This window comes from Tenebrio molitor, chromosome 9, assembly GCF_963966145.1.
Source record: "Tenebrio molitor chromosome 9, icTenMoli1.1, whole genome shotgun sequence".
NCBI lineage: Eukaryota > Metazoa > Arthropoda > Insecta > Coleoptera > Tenebrionidae > Tenebrio > Tenebrio molitor.
Window position 1 is genome coordinate 1,335,542 of NC_091054.1, and position 19,869 is coordinate 1,355,410.

General features: G+C 37.4%; 2 protein-coding genes across 4 annotated transcripts in view; one reads left to right on the forward strand and one right to left on the reverse strand.

The window, feature by feature from the left end:
• The window catches only part of for (cGMP-dependent protein kinase for), a 98,024-nt gene that overhangs the window by 67,206 nt on the left and 10,949 nt on the right, over window positions 1–19,869 (reverse strand). For 2 of the 3 annotated variants that reach the window (XM_069058762.1, XM_069058760.1), the window contains exon 2: window positions 778–1,387. In XM_069058762.1, coding sequence (XP_068914863.1) covers window positions 778–1,214 — 437 coding nt within the window. In that variant the 5' untranslated portion in view covers window positions 1,215–1,387. Of the gene's footprint in view, window positions 1–777; window positions 1,388–3,068; window positions 3,204–19,869 lie in introns of those variants that run through there. The other variant, XM_069058763.1, reaches the window with a different exon arrangement.
• On the forward strand, window positions 5,394–15,945 carry LOC138138515 (uncharacterized). Its single transcript, XM_069058493.1, has 3 exons — window positions 5,394–5,420; window positions 10,478–10,601; window positions 15,413–15,945. Exons 1-3 carry the CDS (start codon window positions 5,394–5,396, stop codon window positions 15,943–15,945), a joined length of 684 nt encoding a protein of 227 aa, XP_068914594.1.

A 19,869-nucleotide genomic window follows, 5' to 3' on the forward strand; every position in this document is an offset into this window, starting at 1 on the left:
AATTAACCCTGAAAGTTTGTCAGTAGAATTCTGTCACACCCTGTATAAACTCGTACTATGATTAATAATCGATAACACGACTCGTGAAACCGGAGCAGCACACTCCACGAGTTCGTAGGACGTACAATACCAGCTCGATTTCACTCGCCGATGATAACCAGACCACTTGTTATACAGGGTGTCGCAAAATTTACGTATTCCAAGTCGGGGGTCTTGTAGGGAAAAATCTCAGGAATCTCGAGAAAATAAAAAAATACAGGGGGGGTCTTTACAAAGATATAAGGGAAGTACATACAACATAGCTAGAATATTAATCAGGTACTTTTGAACAAATATTGGCAACTTTGATATTTTTTTCAAAGTGACAGCAATTTTTTTTTTTACATTTTTACTTGGTCAACAGGATGTCCCCTACTAAGCCCCGAACTCTGAATACGATAATTTTAAGACACCCTGTATTATAGCTGATAATCCCAGTTTAATATAAAAAATACGACTAGAATATTTTTAAAGATATTTTTTACCATTCCTATTAAGAGAAAAATAGCAATTTGTATCAGAAATAAATCTAGGGACTCAAAGAAAATAAAATTTGTTCAGGTTATGTCCTTTATTGTAATTTCAACGCAACACCCTGTACATTGAATTATTTATTTGAAGCGTCCTTGAATAGTAGATGACATGAGTAAATTAAATTAATAAAAATGACGCGAGTTGTTAGCGAAGGAATAACAGAATGGCTTTTAAAAAGAATAATTCTTCGGAAAACCGTCCTACCTTTCGTCCTTGTTGTAGGTGGGGAAGGTCTCCTTGCTGAGCTCGAGGATGGAGGCCTCGCTCTGCGGCTCGGCGGAGATGCCTGCCCTCTGCTTCCTCGGCCTGAGCACCGCATTGTTGTTCAATCCCACGATGTGCTTCGGACTGGTGGGCATGTACAGCGGCAGCACACTCTGGAACTTGTCCAGCTGCGACTTCAAGTTGGTGATCTCGACGTCCCTCTGCTGTACCAGCTTGGTCAGTTCGGTGATTTTGGTCTCCTTCTCGCACAGGAGCTGCTGCAGTTCGTCGACGGACGACGCCATGGCCTGGCGATGATGGCCGTTGAGGGCCGTCGTCGTCGTCACCGTCGCGACACCACCGAGACCTGGGGCGGCTTCCTCGTCGTTAGCGTTCAGCCTCGACGAGAAGCACAGCGTCCCGAAACAGACGCGCATTCACGCGGCGGACCGGAGGTGGTGGAGGAAAGACGCGCGTCGCGGCGCTGCAATCGGACGGATCTGTTCACTACCGCACAGGATGTCCGACTCTTAGGTGCGTACTTCACTAGGTTGTCGCGAAGCTATCGGAGGTTTTCACACATGTCGATGCAATTTTTAACGGTGATGACCTGGAACAAAACAAGAAATCAATCCAGGAAGTCCCAAGAAATAAGCAAAATATTACAACGAAATCAGTTCGGCGAAAATTCCATCGATTCAATAATGAGAAATGATTTTCTGTTTTGTTATTAATCGTAGGTCTAGTACTATCGTACTATCTAGGTTTTTCTAAAAACTAAAAGCGAAAGTAAAAAAATTGCATTTTTGAGAAATTCATGATGTTGGTAGCCGAGATACCGTTGAGCGAGCAACTTTTCACGTGAAATTTTGCTTTATTCAATACAACGTAAATTTGATCGGTTTAATAACAGTTATTTATGCAACATCTATAAAGCACTAGTTTTCTTATAAGTGCGGCGGGTCCTGTAATCCCACAAGTATAAAAGTGTTTTATCCAATTTTTTGCAACATCATTGTTTGTCTCTGAAAATGATTAATAAAACTTCAAAATATGAATTAGCATTAACATTAGCTTGTCTTTTCTACTGTGATTGCATAACCAGCTAAACTAAAAAACTGTCGAAGTGTGCACTTGGAATTCTGCAGAAAATGAGTGAATACGGTAAATAAGTGATAATAATAAATATGCTTTAAAACAAGGAAACCGCATTGGTGTACGTTTTATAAAATATGATATACAAGGTGTATTTTTAAAATGTGCCGAAATTTTACCTACGAGGTTGTTTCACAACGTAGAAGACTAAAAGCAATTTTAAAAAATTGTAGCTCAAAAAATAAATGTCATTTTATTTTTTGACAGAATTTTTCAGATATTTTTTCCGAGTTCTACATGAAGCCAGTAAGCTCGTGGTTAAAATTTCTGTACGTATTTCAAAAACACCCTGTATATTCTATGTTCACGATACGATTATGAATTAAAACATTATCACATTCCTCTCCTTTTTCCACTTTCTTTATCTTTCCGTTGTTCATTGGTACAAAATATTCACATAATGACAATTTTTTTCTTCAATTCTCCATTCCAAACCCGACATTCATGCACTCTGAACATTGGTACAGTCGTACCGAGACATGTCAAGCTAACAAAGTACACAATTAAAAATCCACAGAGTACTTATGGGAGATCGCGTACTTGCAGATGGCTGTAGAATGGCCAATGGCGTTGTAATTTGCCGCTTCCTGCACGCATGTCCGGTAATTCCTGGAAATGTCAGATTGACCGCGTTTAAACATCAATATTTTTACATATTTTTACATTAATCGCAGTAAAATTGGGCACAGAGCAAACACCTGAACATTCGAAACGCGTCTCTCATCCTATCCCACAAGCGGTAGCATCAAAAATGCTTACCTAACCTCAAAAAAAAAATTACACGGCAAAAAGTTTTGACAGAAAAAAATACAGCGAAACAAAATAAATTCGAAAGAAAAAAGTCATGCTGAGGAAGTATTATTTCAATCTTTAGAGCGGCCAATTAAAGTTATCTCGATAATTAATTTCCAATTTTTTTTGACGCTTATCTCACTTGAAATTCGTGATTTCGAAACCCCACGGTTTTACAATTCGCAGCACCTGACAAAACAATATTGGAATTTCTTGCGAAAATAAGCACGTCTTATCAATATTTATTGTTTTAGACCCAAAAAAATATCTCCAACAATGGCACTAAACTCTGACCGTATAGGTGGCGTTGCCGGCGTTAAAATGACAGATTAATTTTGACTTACTACTACTACTCTTCCAGACAAAACAACAGTTTACTTCTTCGAAAACAAAACAATCAAGAATTACTGAGTAACGCGCAGAGTGGCTCCACCTGTCACAATAAGCCTCGCACTACTGAACCGAGCAGAAGTGTATCCGTTCCGAAAAGTTCATTAAGATCCGATGTAAACACGGGTGATGATGGTCGATGATGGATCAAGTACACGGTTTACTGTGGAGTTGCAGCTGCCACCGCTCGCTCACTGATCTCTTATCTTATCGAGGCTACGTCAACGTGCACTCGAAGACCATGATGGACAACAATACGTGGAGCCGTCGAGTGCTCAAAAGTCAACGAACAATTACGTAATTCCCCCTCTGATTACATATCCCTACGAGACGTCAGGGCAGGATGTGGGAGAAGGTGTCCCCGGTCAAAGGTCGATTGTTAAAATGAAAATCTTGTGGTTTTGGAGTGGACTAAAATAACAATCCCCACTTCTGGGCGGCGCGGATAAGATAATTGGTAATCGCAAACGGAAAAGTTTTACTACTGGAGAAAATAAACAAAAAATCATTTATCATTCTCGTAAATTTTCCAGTCACAAAAGAAAAATATTTTGGAAAATAGTTATTTTCGTACCTATCAAAATGTGTATGTACTTTTCTCTGATACTTGGCACAAGAAAATCTCGAAGGTCTTTTCAAAACAAAATTTACTAAAACGTGTCCACAATGCTGTTTTTTTTGACATTTTTTAGAAGGTCGTCTACCCTATTTGATTTTTGATAAAGTCCGTGATTCGTTATTTATCAGTTGATAAATTAGTGGCAGCGTCGATCAGTGAAATCCGCATACCGTAACAGTATCCATAGCAAATTCGAAAATATTACGTTTGGAGGTTCTACGAGAGATTAGATAAATTATCTCCACTAGATCACGATGCTTATGAACTACAATAAACCTGTTGTTGAAATGACTATCTTTAAAGTATTAATTGTGATGTATGTTCTCGATTCTATCTGAGATACATGATTGTGAACGTACCACTGAAAAAGTGAGGTTAGACCTAAACAGCTGATCTGTGATCCGTAATACGTGGTGTGTTCACAATTGACTCAACGCTGAGGAGAAATTTAAATGAACACCCGGTATATCCTATGTCACTTCTGGATAAATAAACTATGGATCAATGACAGTCCCGTCGAAATCGGTTCACTGTATAATGTTATAGCGATGCACAAACATACCAAAAAAATACATGGTAATTGTTCACTTTAACTACTTTTGGAATTTTCGCGTTTTTTCTAGCTAGACAGCCTCAGGGCGTCCCCCTAGATGGTTTCCCACCATTCAAACCTTGTGCAAATGCTTTTTTTTTCTCTCTTGTTGTGTTTCAAGGTCGCGCCAATGTCTTAGTATGTATAACTAAAGGGTAAGAAAAATTCATTTGCACAAGGTTTGAATGGTGGGAAACGATCTAGGAGGACGCCCTGAGGGTGTCTAGCCAGAAGAAACGCGAAAATTCCAGAAGTAGTTAAAGTGAACAATCACCATATCTACGTATGTAATGCTGAAAACGGTGTGATCAAAGTTTTGGGGTTTTAAAAGATGTTTAAAAATTGTATAATGCTTATCCTTTAAAACAATAAAGACGTTATCAACTGAAGTTATCACGGCAATGTCTACTTCATTAAAATCTCAAAACAAACTCCTGTCACAAAAGTACTTGAAAACACTTGACAATATTGATCGGCACTTTCTTAGAATGTGACGTATTTCTGAACGCATCATTTTTCTAATTTTAACTTTCTAAATTTAAGAGTAATCTTAAAAATCTAGTCAATATCCAGCATATTCTCCTGACTTGCTCCCCTCGGATTACTGTCAATTTTTAAAGTTCAAGAAAGTCTTAAAAGGAAGATCTTTGTCGATCGATGCTCGAGAGAGCTAATTTGCAGACCAAGAAATGGATTTTTTTTTTGTTAGAGTAGATGTTGAATAAAATAATACTATTTGACAAAAACGGAGTTTTATTAAACACTTGGTTGCTAATATCACTATTTCCTCCACGTTGCTCTCTTCAGCGGAGACAATTTATTGTGGCATCTATGATTTTTGCAGTACATACTTTAGTATCCGTTTAGAACTGTTGGCGAAGAGGAAGAAGAGAAGAAACATTGGTAATTGGAATGGATCTGATAAGATGTAAGATCGCGATTGACAACAAAATGATAGAGCTAGTCGCAGAAGTGATGGAAGAGTAAGAGGAAGAAAAAAAAATAAGAATGGAACAACAATATAGAACCGATGACAGACAACAGAGTGGTAAAAATAGCTAATTCCTAATGGAAGAAGATCAACAGGAAGACCAAGTAAGAGGTGGTATGAAGACATCTAAATAAGAGGTTAAGAGTCGAAGTCGGAACAAGCAATTTGCCAACTAACAGGACGGAAGAGGAAGAAGAAGGCGAAGAGGAAGGTCTCTTTAGATAGTTGCTTCAAATAAATCTTATATTGTTGCCCAGGTGATACAACATCCCTTCAAGATAATAAGACCAAAATCTAGTTTCATATTTGAAATTAAGCGATCAATGTGTCACGAAGTGTACAAGTGTCATTTACAATTAGAAAAACATTCATAATCTTCATAATCCATACATTGTGTTTGCTGTCACCTGATTGCTATAAAAACGGATTATCATATCACTTCTTGTTCAGCTGTTCAACAAACGAACAGAAACTCGATTTTTTTACAAAGAGAACAATACTGATGTAACTTATAAAGCCATTGCATCATCCGTGAAAACCGCAATAAAAATAAAGTGAAGTGATCGCTAGAAGAAATCACACCGGAGATTGAGTGGAGTGGAGTGAGTCTCACTTTTCGAAAAAATATTAACCGGACCAAAAAACACACAAAAAAGTTGTTAGTTTAGAGACAACGTTCGGTAAATTGTAGAGCAGTTACTTTCGATCGAAATTTTAATTATTTTTAAAATTTAGCCGACCAATTTGGAAATGAGATCTGTACTTTGATTATGTGCTCGCGGAGTATAATTACATTATATGAAAAAGAATGGAAAAAAATAAATTAATAAATAACTCATTAAGAACAACAAAAAATTCGTAATTGGAGTAGGTTTTGAAAGTTGAAAGTCACGCCCGTGTCAGACCATAAATCATTTATTTAGTCGTAAGTTGGGTATCCGTTACCCAAGCAAATTACACAGTGGGCAACAAAGGTAAAGAATCAACAGGTAACTCGATGCTAATTACAAGATGGATTTCAACACCAATTACTACTCCAAGAGGAAAAAAAAATGGATTGTGTGATGGGGCGTAATGTAATTATCTTCAGAAAATAAAAACATAAAAAATAAAACATAAAACTTTGAGACCATTTATTAATTCTTGTTCCAAGAGACTGTGGAAGGTTATTAAATAACAAAAGAAAACAAACATTTGGCAAAAAAATTAAAATCTATCGAGAATAACAGGGATAGCAAGTTTGCTCAAAGCAAACTAATTCAGTAAGTCAAAGGTCAAAGCCAAAAAAATTTAGTTCTCATAAATTTTAAACATACATATTTTGAAATATTGATTTATAACGGTAAAGTACCAGTATCGTGTGGACCATTATTAAAATATTGCTATCAGCAAAAATCCCAAAGAAGTAATTTCTGTTTTTAGTATGCAGCATTTTTTGTAGTCTACCCAGATTGTTGATTGGATCAAACAAATATGCACAAAAATTAAATGGTGTATTCCTAAACCATATTTTGAAATGAAGTATTAAATTTGTACCGTACGATCGAAAATAAAAAAAAAGGAGAAGGCCGTGATTAATACGCTTCAGTTGGCAACACGTAAAAATTTAATTCAAATGTCATTCAGAACGGCTGAAAATATTGAAGAGGTTCAACAAAGAATTGCAGAGACCGAAATAAATCCATCCGGAGATTAACCCCAGAAACTAACGTATCATTTGGTACAGTTCAGCTTATCCTTAAAAAAGATTTGCACTTTTTCCCTTATTGTGTGTCTGTTGTGCATGAAATTAAACCCCTTGACAATAAAAGCCCCCACAACATAACCTCTCTGAATATTGATCGTTGAATAAAAGCGCGGGAGTTTTAAATCTCATTGTTTCATTGCACTAGCTGAGGAAATTCTTTTACAACCGACCGTTCTTGGCCATACATTTTTTGAAACATGATTTTAAAATTAGCAATGTTAATAAAAATATCATGTGTAATATCACTGTAAACAGATAATAAAGTTTATTTTTCGTGGACTTATAATTGTGTCTATTTGACGGATTTTTTTGTATTGGCACATTGACATGTGAAAGTGTTTGGTGATTTCTTTTTTAATTAAAATGAAGAAAAAAGATTTTTAGAGAGTGTTCGATATAGATCAAGTATAAGCAAATACTTTGCTAGCTTTTCTCCATTTTTCTTAATTACAGTTACGCTACTTCAAGAGAAATCATTGGAAAGTTCCTGTAATCTCAAGTGACTATACCGGATAATCAAACTTTTATCTTTGGAATTATGTCTGACACAAATATCAGCTTTGCAGAGCTACATTGCTGTCGATTGTCCCTTAATAGCCGTCTTTATAATACGGTTTTGTTTTTGATTTCGTTTGTTTTTGTTCTCATTCTTTTTAGACAAATGTAAGAAAAAGGGTGCCTATTTTTGTAGATAAAATTAAAATTATCTACGTACGTAATATGTATTCTTAAAAGCTCAAGAGAGTCCAGGCTGCCAACAAACTCTCAATATTTAAAATCAAAATACACCTCAAGATGTTACGAAAGAGCAGAGATCCAAGTAAACATTTGCTTCAATTTCAGTTGTTTGTGTTTATATTTAGTTATTTTTAAGTTAATCTAGCGCTATTACTACTAGTTACTACTTACTAATAAAATTAAGTAAATAATATAGACAGCTAAGTATACTTTACACTGCATTTCTGAGCAATAACGATCGGTCACAGATAGTTAAAATATTTGAGTCACAACCGAAACTATTTGCTTTTCGCACTTTATGCAGTAATGAACTATTTTGCTAAATTCCAACTTTTTTAGTAAAATAGGACTTTTACAGTAAAATGACAGTTTTACACTATAGCACCCATCTCTAACATAAAAATGATTTATTTTTATCATTTATGAGTATGTCTACCATTACTGCATTACTTTCTTGGATTTCCATCATCTCCAAATCGAAACATGTATTCAAATTTTCTAGTATGTAGAACACAACAAAGGCGTTAGAAATAGCTATTTACGAACCGAGTGCGAGGAGATTTTTCGCGCATGAGCGCATTATTTGGGGCGCGAGCGACGAAGGAGCGAGTGCTTCATTTGCGTGAATGTGTTGAGGTTACTCGGAGTGTTTATCTTGTCGTACTTTAACGATAACTTAATTTCCTGGAGTCCCCACATACATTTAGGTCACTCGTAAACCACCAAAACACAAACAAACACAACCGCAAATCGTCAAAGGATGGAACACAACAAACGTACGTCGTAAATCCACTCGTTATCAGCTGGCAATCCATTTCCGCGCATGTTAACGCATTCTTAAGCATATCCGTACCGTGTCGTTAAACGCGGCTGAACTAAACAGCGTTTCCCATGAATTGCAGGCCAATAAATAATACCTGCTAAGAGGATTATCGCCGGCCATCTCGAATAATTGGCCTGGGTGGTGCATAATGTGCAATTCCTGTCGGTTCCGAATCGGCCGTGATTTATCCTCACGACTTAATCAACTTCATGCAAGGACTCACCTGGTCCACGCCTTTGCACAATCAGAGATGCACTCGCCGCAGTGAAGATATCAAAGATACAAGGGTTCACCAACTGGAGCTTCCAGAACCAAAATCTTCTTTTAAAAAAACAAGAAAACTGTACACAAGTGTCAGGATGGTGACACTAAGAAGAAAACTCCTGAAGACAATACATACGTATTTTGTTCTTTGACCAAATGGTTTCAAGAAGTGATGACAATCAATCACAGCAAGACCGAACTTGCGGAATGGAAGACATAAATTAGAAGATGGCTTATCCTGATACTAATTTTTCTGGAAAACTTTACAAATGTGGCAACCTCGACTTCGTATCGGTCTTCACTCTCTGGGGTTAGCACAAAAAGACTCACTTCTACTCTTAATGATATTATAATCTACTATTCCATAAAAGATTAAAATGGAAAGATGATTGTTCTGTTTGTCAACAAAATGTGTGACAATCTACTATCTTTATTTGGTTTTCTTTCCTACTCGATTACAGGGTGTTATTGAAAGTTGTACAGATATTTTAACCACGAGCTACTGGCTTCATGTAGAACTCGGAAAAATATTATATCAAAAAATAAAATGAAATTTATTTTTTGAGCTACAATTTTTTTTAATTGCTTTTAGTCTTCTACGTTGTCAAACAACCTCCTAGGTAAAATTTCGGCACATTTTAAAAATATACCCTGTATATCATATTTTAATAAAACGTACATCAATGAGGTTTCCTTGTTTGAAAGCATATTTCCTATAGGTTACCTCGCATTGGCGTACATTTTATAAAACATGATATACAGGGTGTATTTTTAAAATGTGCTGAAATTATACCGAAGAGGTTGTAGGACAACGTAGAAAACTAAAAGCAATTTTAAAAAATTGTAGCTCAAAAAATAAATGTCATTTTATTTTTTGACATAAAATTTTTTAAATATTTTTTCCGAGTTCTACATGAAGCCAGTAGCTCGTGGTTAAAATATCTGTACAACCTGTATTCTGCACATTATGCTCTCCATGAGCGACATTCTGATTTGGACTTTGAAAAAGGTAATAAAATATAAATCTGACAAGTATACCTAGTAATGAAATTATTCTTTTAAACCACTAAAACGTTAAATTGATTTTAAATTTAGTCGTTTTATCATTGTACTTTTATTTATTAAAAACTCTTGCCAAAAATTATCATCAATAAATGCTTATCTACAGTGTTACCAGTTCTGGCACTAGACATGTGCTAAACGACATGACATAAACAATATAAACAACTGTGTACAAAATAATGTAATTTTGAACGTTATTGTTAGAAACAGGTACTGTAGCAGGTAGTCCTGCCTACTTTCTTTGTGAGAGGGGTGAAATCACCCACCCTTATTTAAGTCGAGATATAGCGGTAAAAACAAGAGTCTACCACTATCCTTGGTACTTAACACTTGTACATCAACATTTTGTCATACAATAAAGTTTTTAAGTAGTTATACAAAGACGACTATATCATTTGAACGGCTAATATCACCACCCAACAGTGATTAATCGTTCATAATTTTGGTCCTTCGAGCCGGATGATTAAATCCATATCACACGACGGTCGTCTAGTGTAATAACAAGTGTAATACAACAACAATTCAAGAAACAGTTTCGACACCCAGAGGGCAGCAACGATTTCGTCACCTTCAGCAAGGGCAAAAGGGCAGCACGAATAGTCACCGAATTGGGTAGCAGCGAAGCGATCATCACTCAAGACATCAACAAAGGTTAGTGGCTCTCAATCCTTTCAATTTCCCTTCCAAACTGCATTACTACGTACGACTTTTTCTATTGTTCCTAATTTCGCAAATTTTCATCTCGACCACGTAAATCAAATCAATCATTATGCCCGAGACATCCTTATTAGATGAATCAATTGCCAAATTAGAGGCTCTAAAAAGGAAAAGAACCTCATTAAAAGCTAGAATTACGCGTATTCAGAACTTTGTGTCTAATTTTCAATCAAATGATAATGATGTGTCTCCACTAGAAACTAGAAAAACATTCATCGAACAAATATTCAAAGAATATGACGAGGTACAGACTGAAATTGAATCACTCGATCTTTCATCAGAGGCGATTGAGACACAGACTCAGGACCGCGACGAAATTGATTTAAAGTATCTCGATGTATTATCATCAATTCAAACAAAAATTAGACAAACGACGCCTCCACCGCACACTGCGGCCACAGCGAATCCTAACGGTAGTTGTTCCAGCGCTAATTCACATTGCTCTAATCGTGATCAATCAATCAAATTGAATCTGCCAACTTTAAATTTAAAATCTTTCACTGGTTGCTATAAGGAATGGTTGTCATTTCAAAATTCATTTAAATCCATTATTGAAGACGAAAACAACATGCTAAACAACTGTCAACGTTTCCAATATTTGCGATCATGTTTATCTGGTGAAGCTTTGCGAGCAGTCGAGTCATTAACGGTGTCATCAGAAAATTATAATGTAGCGTGGGATATCTTAAAGAAACGGTTCTGCAACAAACGGCTGATCGTTCACGATCACATAATAGCCATCACAAAGGCACCAGTAATTAAAGCCTCGCATTCGTCACTTAGGTGTTTTTTAGATACGTTGAATTCAAATGTTGCCGCGTTAAGACAGCTAGAAGTACCGATTGATACTTGGCACGCTCTTCTAGTCGTAATAATTGTGGACAAATTAGACGACAATCTTGCAAGAGAATGGCAGGCTACATTAACCGACGAGGTTCCAACTTACGGTCAAACGATCGAATTTTTAGAAAAGAAATGTCAGTTGTTGGAATCCTTAAATCTATTGCACCCCAAATCGAACGTCAATCCGAATCACAATAATGCAAAAAACAATATGTCACAAAAACGAAGCACTACATCTTATGTTGCCACAAACAAACTACATTGTACATTTTGTAAAAATGACGATCATACAATCTTTCAGTGCAATGAATTTACAAAATTAAATGTAGAGGAAAGAAACGCTCAAGCTCGAAACCTGAAGTTATGTCTTAATTGTCTAAGAACCAATCATTTTGTTAACAACTGTCAGTCCAAATTCAAATGCCGTAAATGCAATCAAAGCCACAATACGCTGCTTCACAAAGAAAGACAAATCACGCAAACCAATGAAACACCAGCACAGGTAGAAAGTTTAAACGCTCATTCTATGAGGTCCCAATCATCAATTATTTTGTTATCAACCGCGATCGTTCTCATAGAAGATCGTAATAATAAGTCACATAAATGTAGAGCTCTCCTGGATGCAGGGTCCATGAACAGTTATATTACGTCATCATTTTCCAAAAAATTACGTCTACAGCAGAAAGCCGTAAATATAACCGTTGGCGGAATTGGTCAAATTTCGACGAACATCAAACAGGCCGTCCAGGTAAACATCAAGTCTCAGTACAATAAGTTTTCGGCGAACTTAAGTTGTTTTGTTCTGGAAAAAATAACCGAAAATCTTCCCCTGGTGACCATAAACATGTCTGCAATAAATATTCCAAAGGAATTACAGCTAGCCGATCCGAAATTCTTAGAAACTGCACCAGTAGACTTACTTATCGGGGCTGATTTGTTTTGGAACCTTTTATGTCAAGACCGCAAGGAAATAACACTGAAGAACCATAACAAACTAATGCTGCAAAATACCCATTTAGGTTTCATTGCGGGTGGGTCACTAAATATGAACAATAACAATAGCTCAAGCACCTGCTCGCTTTCTCTAACGTCGGTAACCGACATTTTAGAGAACCAGGTGCAGAAATTCTTCGAACTAGAACAATGCAGCAACCCTTCCGAACAAAAATGCTTTTCAAATGAAGAGATTATGTGCGAGCAACATTTTATTCAAAATACGTGCAGACAAACAAACGGAAAGTTTCTTGTTAAACTGCCATTAAAAAATGATCCTCCAATTCTCAAGTCAAACCGCGATAGTGCTGTAAAGTTTTTTAACAATCTGGAACGAAACCTAAACAAAAGGCCTACACTAAAATCAGATTATGTGCAATTCATGCGGGATTACATCTCTTTGGGTCACATGGAGGAAGTTCCGGGTTGCGAATTAAATAAACCGAACTGTACATATTTGCCCCATCACGCGGTACTCAAGGATTCTACATCGACCAAGTTAAGAGTTGTTTTTAACGCGTCATTTCGCTCAGCTGATGCATTAAGTCTAAATGACAATCTTATGGCAGGACCTACAATCCAGCCAGAGCTTTTTGCAATTTTGTTGAGATTCAGAACTTTTAAATACGTCGTAAACGGGGACATAGCTAAAATGTACCGTATGATAGAAATACATCCCGATCACAGTGACTATCAACGAATTGTTTGGCGCGAGAACACCGAAGATCCGCTAAAAACGTATAGATTAACCACTCTAACCTACGGTACAAAACCGGCCAGTTTTCTAGCAACAAGATGTCTTAAAGAACTAGCTCTTCAAAACGTAAATCAGTACCCGGAAGCCGCTAAAGCAATTCAACAGGATTTTTACGTAGACGATCTTCTGACGGGAGGAGACTCACTTGAAAACCTAATCACTTTACGAGATCAAATAATTCAAATTTTAGCTCATGGTGGTTTCTTATTACGTAAATGGGCCGCCAATCATCCTGCATTAATTCCAGATAGTCACGAGCCTAATCTCAACGTCAGTTTCGATAAGGATGCTTACACTAAAACGTTAGGGCTTTTTTGGAATCCTAATCACGATTCGTTACGCTATCAGGTAAAACAGTGCGACATTCCGAAAAGACTAACAAAACGCGAAATCCTGTCTAAAACTGCCCAGGTATTCGATCCATTGGGTCTTGTGGCGCCAGTAGTAGTAAAAGCAAAAATAATCCTTCAACAGTGCTGGAGTTTGAAAATTGGATGGGACGATCTATTACCTGAAACTATTTATTGTGCATGGGTTAAGATCTTGCAAGAACTCGCTCACTTAAACGAAATCGAAATTCCCAGAAACATAATAAAATCAAGCCCCGTACAGGTGCAACTACATGGTTTTGGTGACGCATCACAAATCGCATATGGCGCTGCTGTCTATCTAAGAACAACTGATCATAGTGGCAATCATCAAGTTCACTTAATTTGCGCTAAATCTCGTGTGGCTCCTCTTCGCGCTGTTACGTTACCACGCTTGGAGCTGTGTGCCGCCTTAACGTTGTCGCGATTATTTAATACAGTTTTACGAACGATAAATGTCAAAATTGATCAGCAATTTCTCTGGACAGATTCCACAGTCGTTCTGGCATGGATAAACGCTACATCTTCAAACTTACAAACATTTGTAGGAAATCGAGTTTCCGAAATTCAAACGCTAACGGATGCGAAAGATTGGTATCATGTCAAAAGCGAAAGTAACCCTGCGGATGTACTAAGCCGAGGTGCTTTACCTGGTCAACTCAAAACTAATAAACTGTGGTGGAACGGTCCTGATTGGCTGTCAGAAAACAACGACACTTGGCCCGTATCTAACGTAAATCTTTCGGATATTGAAATTCCAGAACGGCGAACTGTCACTCTGACCAATATTCATTCTCGCGAAAGACAACTACCGCTTCTTACAAAATTTTCAAATTACAAAAAAACTGAACGCGTAATGTCATGGGTATTACGGTTCATCAACAATTGTAGGAAGCCAAACCAAAGGCAAATCTCTAGTTCTTTAACATGTGAAGAATTAAAAGATTCCATGAAGGCCATCATGCGTTTAATTCAAGAAGTTGCATTCAACGATGAATTAGCTTGCCTTAAACAAAACAAACCGATTAACAAGAAATCACGTTTACTGTGCTTAAATATTTTTCTCGACAAGAATGATAATTTAATTCGCGCGGGAGGTAGGTTGCAAAACTCATCCTTAACTTACGATGTCAAACATCCCATCGTGCTACCAAACGATCACCATTTGATTAAGGCATTAGTCAAACACGTGCACATTGAGCAACTGCACGCTGGTGTTCAGGGAACTTTAGCCGCGTTACGTCAAAATTTTTGGATAATTTCTCCACGCAGTGTGGTACGCAAGATTTTGCACCAGTGTTTGCAATGTTTTAAAGTCAAACCAAGCGTTATGTATCCTATTATGGGTAATTTGCCCAAATCCCGTGTCGAACCAACCAGACCATTTTCAATCAGTGGCGTAGATTATGCCGGGCCTATTTACATCAAGGAATGTCGTGGTCGCAGTAAGCGTACTGTGAAGGCATATATTTGCGTCTTTGTCTGTTTTTCAACTAAAGCCGTTCATTTAGAACTAGTTGGTGACTTAACGACTCAAACCTTTTTGAATGCGCTAAAACGCTTCATATCAAGACGTGGTCATGTGTACCATCTTTATTCGGACAATGCTACAAATTTCGTTGGCGCCAATAGAGAATTACTGGAACTAAGAACATTTCTAAAGTCAGCTTCATTTAGTCAAATTACAGAAAATCTGGCTAATAAGGGTATCTCGTGGCATTTCATTCCCCCCAGATCCCCGCACATGGGCGGTATTTGGGAAATAAACGTAAAATCCATTAAAGGTCATTTAAAGAGAACAATTGGAGAAGTCGTGCTTTCCTACGAAGAATTGTATACCCTGTTAACAAGAATTGAAGCAGTCCTAAACTCCAGACCTTTGTGTCCCTTGAGTAACGATCCTAATGACCTTAATCCCATAACCCCTGGTCACTTCCTCATCGGAGAGCCATTAACTTCTATAAGCGAAAGAGATCTTACGACGACGAGGATCAACCGATTGACGCAATGGCAAAGAGTGGAACAGATGAGGCAGCACTTTTGGCACCGCTGGCAAAGGGAGTACCTTGTTCAAAACATCAATCGTTCCAAGCAGCTCCGTGGTTCCGGTTCCAGACCGTCCACCCCCGCCTTGGAAGTTGGTTCCATGGTGATTCTAGTTGAGGACAACACGCCGCCACTACAATGGAAATTGGGACGCATCGTAGAACTTCATCCCGGAAGTGACGGTGTTGTGCGCGTAGTGTCCGTAAAGACTGTCAAAGGCATCTTCAAAAGAGCCACGCGAAAGGTGTGCGTTCTGCCAGCGAATGAATAGACTATGTTTGTATCGTGTAAATATTTGTTATAATTATGCATTAACCCTTTTTTACAATTGACTTCAATGTTTGTATTTTTTAATGTTTTTTGTCATGTTTATTATGTAACAATCCTTTTTCTAATAACCATGTTCGATCTTTGCTAATTCCAATATTTTTGAAGTCCGTGCCTTCAAGGGGGGCGGTATATGTACAAAATAATGTAATTTTGAACGTTATTGTTAGAAACAGGTACTGTAGCAGGTAGTCCTGCCTACTTTCTTTGTGAGAGGGGTGAAATCACCCACCCTTATTTAAGTCGAGATATAGCGGTAAAAACAAGAGTCTACCACTATCCTTGGTACTTAACACTTGTACATCAACATTTTGTCATACAATAAAGTTTTTAAGTAGTTATACAAAGACGACTATATCATTTGAACGGCTAATATCACCACCCAACAGTGATTAATCGTTCAAACTGGATGGAATTAACTATGATAATACGAAACAATAGAATAATAATTCAAGTGTACATAAATGGTGCAATGACAAGAAAACACTAATGCAATTTGTTGTTGATTTGGCAGACATTTAACTACTTCACCTGACCATGTTTTGCTAAAAAAATACCAATGTGCGAAACTTTCATCTTTTAAAGAATAAGACGTTTATTCAATTGTATTTTTTTAATTGTACACAACAGTTCCCAGTAAATTACAGTAAATTGAAATAAGAACTCTTTGTCATAGCTAAGAACCCCAGCACAAAATAGTTATTTACGAAATGAGTGAGAGAAGACATTTTTCGCGCATGAGTCCATTATTTGAGATACGAGCGACGAAGGAGCGAGTGCTTCATTTGCGCGAAGTTCGTACAATATTTTGTGAAACGAACATTATGTCTGATTTGTGAATAGAATGGCGCTTGTCCATGCGATTGTGTCAATCGAATTAATAACGATTTGTTTTCACTCCTTCGAAATTTTCATCATCCAAATTGAAGAAATGGCGTTTTGAAACACTAGTGTGGGAAATCGACGTTCGCGCACTAATACTTCAAAATCATCCAAAAAGTATTCGCACTAGTGCCCGAACATCAATTTCGCGCACTAGTGCTTCAAAATGGCCTGCGACCGCATAGTAGTGCGCGAGCATCGATTTCGCGCACTACTATGCGGTCGCGAAATCTCTTTTTGAAGTTGTGAGTTCAAAAAAGTATTAAATCAACTGGTAAAAAAAGAGATATCTAGATAAAACTGAAGAACATGAATCAAACCTCAAAATTTCTTGTCAATTTTTTTTAAATTCGTTGCAGCTTTATATCTTGATTTACGCTTGATCTCAGTTAAAGATGATTTCACCTTGAAAAACACTTTTGTGTCTTACAAGTGTTTTGTAAACCAGTGACAAAATCTGACGCAAAAGGAACACACCGAGTGCCAAGAAGAATTTCAAAGAAGCTGACAAAAAAGCCGAAAATAGATACAATTATTCTCGGAATTTTTGTGAGAATTCCGAATTCCTGCTACACCTACCCATCTTCGCAGTCCATGAATTTTGCATAAAGTTTACTAATGAACAAATCAAAATTAAAAACGTTTCAAAATTCCTGCCGCCTTATTAAATTCCTCACTGATTCTCTTTACGATAATGAAATTCCTGCCACCCGAAATCAATAATTTGTAGTCGGACTCAGGTAATTTAAAAAATCATTTAAACGCAGTATGGCCATTATAGCTTGACTTCAAAAGATATCCTGCAAACTTTAATTACGTCATGTGCAATAAACCAATCAATTAATATTCAAATGGCAATGAAAACGGATACTGTTCTTGCGAGGATTTTGTGCCTCAATATTGAGACGTCGCAAAGTTGGTTCATCGCTACTTGTGAATTGAAATATCTCAAAAAATGTCTTGCAGGGATAAAACAAATAATTTCACTTCAAAAATGAGTACCGCGAGTTGGGCTAATACTCTTTGGAAAAACTTTTAAATAACTCTTGGAAACGCTTCTGTTCTTTCAATACAATGGTTTCAAAGAAATATCATGGTTACTAATCTTATGGTACTAATTTGAAAAGTACCTAACTAGCATACTCAAAGTTTCATTTTTACGAGATTTGGTACTCTTACTCATGGGTTCACTCCAACCGTTTACAGATCACAATTTCGGATGCAAATGAAAATTAATGAAACCATGACATGTCGTACTGCAACCGTTTACCAAACCCATTTTGGTGGTGAAGGTAAAACGTGAGACACCTGTTCGCCGCTGTAGGGATTATAGGCTAAGGTCCTTAAAGAAAACGACTCAAAGAGTGGTACTGCATTTAATGAAAACTCTGGAGCGACTAAACTTTATAATTTTAATAACAGAACAGTGAACTAACTCATTTCTTAGCTCGTGACCTCTTAAGGAAACAAAAATCCAAAAAATAAGATTTCGTTCACTTGGACATTAAAATTACTAATACGTGACCAAGGAGTACGCTTCTCTTCTTTCGTTTCTTTTCTTTTGTTAATGAAAGTACTGACCGTACCAAAATCGCAATTACCGGGCTGGTCTTATGCAACAGTGTTGCATCGTTAAACCCCGTTTAACTCAAGGCGTTAACTTAACGACCGCCTGATTTACAAGGTGTTAAAAAAAATCGAATTTGGTAGACCGCGTGCGTCCCTCAGCCTCTTCGTCTCATTACCCGTTCACGATCAAGAGGCGCCGTTCAAGGCCGCATTCTTGGTTATGGGCAGTTTTTCGAGCTATTTTTAGACGGTCGTACCGTCATGATCGAGTCGCCTAGTCGGCGGTTAGTTAAACGTCGCCGACCGGTTAACTGCTAGTCGACGATTAGTTAAACCGTCGGCGTGGAAAGCATCTTACGTAAATCTCGGCCAGCGTTAATTAATTGCGCAACAACGGAGGAAGAGTAATTGTTTATAAACAACGTCGAACGCTATAAATACAGAAACGAAAGATGGAACTTCCTGAATTCAATTATTTACTTAAAAATAAACGACCTCCAAACATTGGCGTAGGTTGGCGCGGGTCCGCGCGGAAAAACGACAACAAAGAAACGCATTAAAAATAAACGACTGCGACCACAATACGACGTCTGGTCTAAATTAAAGCTCGCAGACCGCGCGTGTGACGCTGAGCTGACTAATAATTGCTTATCGGACTTGCATGCAAATTCCTGCTGCACTTAATATTTCAGCGTGCGAAATTCCTGCAAGTGCCGGCCGATTCATACGCCAAAGGCGAAAATAAGAAAAACATTATATTCCTAGAATTCACCTTACGTAGGTACCGAATTCCTGCTGCACCCACCACCCATGTACCATTCTATTAGTTTCAGTGTTGCTGCACGTAACTAATCAACAACTCGCGATTATACGCATTTCTGAATTCCTGCTGTCGCGGCTGACCAATTCCTGCAGCAACGAACCGACACCACGCCCGCGACTTTTTCAAATCTAAAGTGAAACTGTCTAAGCGCCACTGTACGGAATAATTAAAAAGAAAAAAATGCAATTTCTAGGTAATAAATTCCTGCAGCAACTTGCTTATCCGATGCGTTGGTTCATACAACCCACATTAACATTATAAAATTATCAAAGTACGATTGTAGGTAGCTGACGTTACAAAATTCCTGCTACACGCCAGTACAATTCTTCCATTTTACAACTTTCCAGCACAAATTTTCCCATCTAAATCTGTGCCTAATTTATCACCCAGGTCTCAACACCTCGTGCACATACAAACAACTTGAGTTATGTTGAAAAGAACAAATTGCAGCTTAGTACGCAATTCCTGCTGGTAGGTACTCCCGTTTTTCGTGTCTGTTTTTAGAATTGCAGATTCGACGATTAAGTTGCGAAATTCCTGGTGAATTTGGATTTGTGGCGCAAGAAAGCTTATAAAAATGCGTGTACATAATCA